At 44.4% G+C, this 2,032-nt stretch overlaps 1 protein-coding gene across 1 annotated transcript in view; it reads left to right on the top strand.

Annotated features, from left to right (window-relative positions):
• The window catches only part of HRG (histidine rich glycoprotein), a 10,307-nt gene extending 9,460 nt beyond the window's left edge, over nt 1-847 (top strand). Inside the window, exon 8 of the mRNA XM_021393623.1 lies at nt 4-847. Coding sequence (XP_021249298.1) covers nt 4-463 — 460 coding nt within the window. The 3' untranslated portion in view covers nt 464-847. The remainder of the gene's footprint in view (nt 1-3) is intronic.

Here is a 2,032-nt window from a genome sequence, read left to right as displayed (position 1 = left end):
TCATCCTCACCATCATGGGCCACACTGCCCTCCTCCTCATGGACATCATCATCCACCTCCTCCTCCCCATCATGGGCCGCACTGTCCTCCTCCTCCTCCTCCTCCTCCAGGACACAATCCTTACCCCTATCGTCACTATCACAGGCATCATTGCAACAAGACACGCACATCTGGAAAGTCCTTTCCATTCCAAGTAACAGGAGCTGTCTATCGCATTCCAGTTCTAAATATGCAGAATTCTCTCACACCTCCCAGTGCAAAATTTCCTGAGTTATCACTTCTTGGCCCTCATAGCACTGATGAAGGTACTCCCTTCACTGACTCAAGTCTAAGGGAGATGCCAGAAGCTCCAGATTTTCCAGATCACCCTTCACAATCAAAGTTGTGCCCAGGAAAACCCAAACTTGACCTTCCAAAAATTTTGCCTTTACTTCCACATAAGTCAGAAATGGCAAACTCCTGAACAACCTCAGAGAAAGATGTTCCTGACTCAAGGGTTGCAGGGCCTATGACAGATGTACAGTGAATGATAATAGCATATGGTGAAGGGGGGAAAGCATACAATTTTCATAGAGGAGAAGCACTGACATTACTGATTAAGGCAAGTATTCCAACCTGTTTCTTGATCCCAGCTATCTCAGACTCCACTGTAACTGAAAGAAAGATTCAAAAGTCTGAGTCTCTCAAATAATGTGATTGGGTACAAATCTCAAGCATAAATAATGATCCTTTAGTTCAAATGAAAAGGAAAATTCCCTAACAGTGAAAATCTTCATTTTCTCATAGTTCTTAATTGCAGTGTACTTCTCCGAGGAAGTATGATCACCTTCCATAAAAAAAAAAGATCCACGGCACTACAATATACTTCATAAAAATCCAAAGAAAATAAAATCATGTAATAATTTCTTGACACAGTTGCTCAAGTTTTGTCTTTTCTTACTACAGATGTTTAGCTGCATTGTCAATACCCACGAGGCATACTCTAACACAAATTGACTAATGGTGGCTGGGTTACCAGGTTATCTAGAAAAGGTCTGAGAATAGTTAATGACTTGTAGTGTAACACAGCAGGGTGGCCTATACAGGTGCTTCCATTGCTACAGATGCTAGTGGAGGTATATCAGAAATACTGCATTCAAGTACAGCCCTTTTCAAAAAGTTCATAATTGCTCTCGGGGGAGGGGAAAAGCAGAGACATGTAATAACTCATTCAGGTAAATGTTTTCTATATCATTGAACCATTTGCCAGCTGTATTCTGGGTTTCATCAAAAGAGGGGTGAGGGCAAGGAAGATGACTGTCCCTCTCTACTCTGCCCCTGTGAGGCCTCATCTGGAATACTGTCTCCAAGCCTAGGGTCCCCCAGCACAAGAAGGATGTAGAGCTGTTGGATGGGGTCCAGAAGAAAGTCACAAGGATGATCAAGGGGCTGGAGCACCTCTCCTATGAAGAAAGGTTGAGGGAGTTGGGCTTGTTTTGTGAAAAAGCGAAGGCTCTGGGAAGACCTCACTGTGGCCTTCCAGTACTTGAATGGAGCTTACAAGCAGGAGGGGGATTCACTTTTTACATGCTCTGATAATGATAGGACAAGGGAGAATGGCTTTAAAGTAAAAGCGGGGAGATTTAGGTGAGATGTTAGGAAAAAAAATACTCAAAGGGTGGTGAAGCACAGGCTGCAAGAGAAGTCATGGATGCCCCATCCCTGGATGTGCTCACGTCCAAGTTGGATGAAGCCCTGGACAGCCTGATCTAGTGGGGTCAATGCTGCCCACAGCAGGAGGTTGGAGTTCGATGATCTTTAAGGCCTCTTTCAACTTAAGTCATTCAAGGACTACAGAGAACGGCCTCAAGTTGCACCAGGGGAGATTCAGACTGGACATTAGGATATACTACTTTTCCAAATAGGCTGCCCAGGGAGGTGGTGGAGTCACCGACCCTGGAGGTGTTCAAGGAACCTTTAGACATTGTGTTGAGGGACATGGTTTAGTGAGAACTATTGGTGATAGCTGGACAGTTGGACTGGATGATCTTGT

Source organism: Numida meleagris, chromosome 4, assembly GCF_002078875.1.
Source record: "Numida meleagris isolate 19003 breed g44 Domestic line chromosome 4, NumMel1.0, whole genome shotgun sequence".
NCBI lineage: Eukaryota > Metazoa > Chordata > Aves > Galliformes > Numididae > Numida > Numida meleagris.
This window is presented reverse-complemented; position numbering and strand designations above follow the sequence as displayed.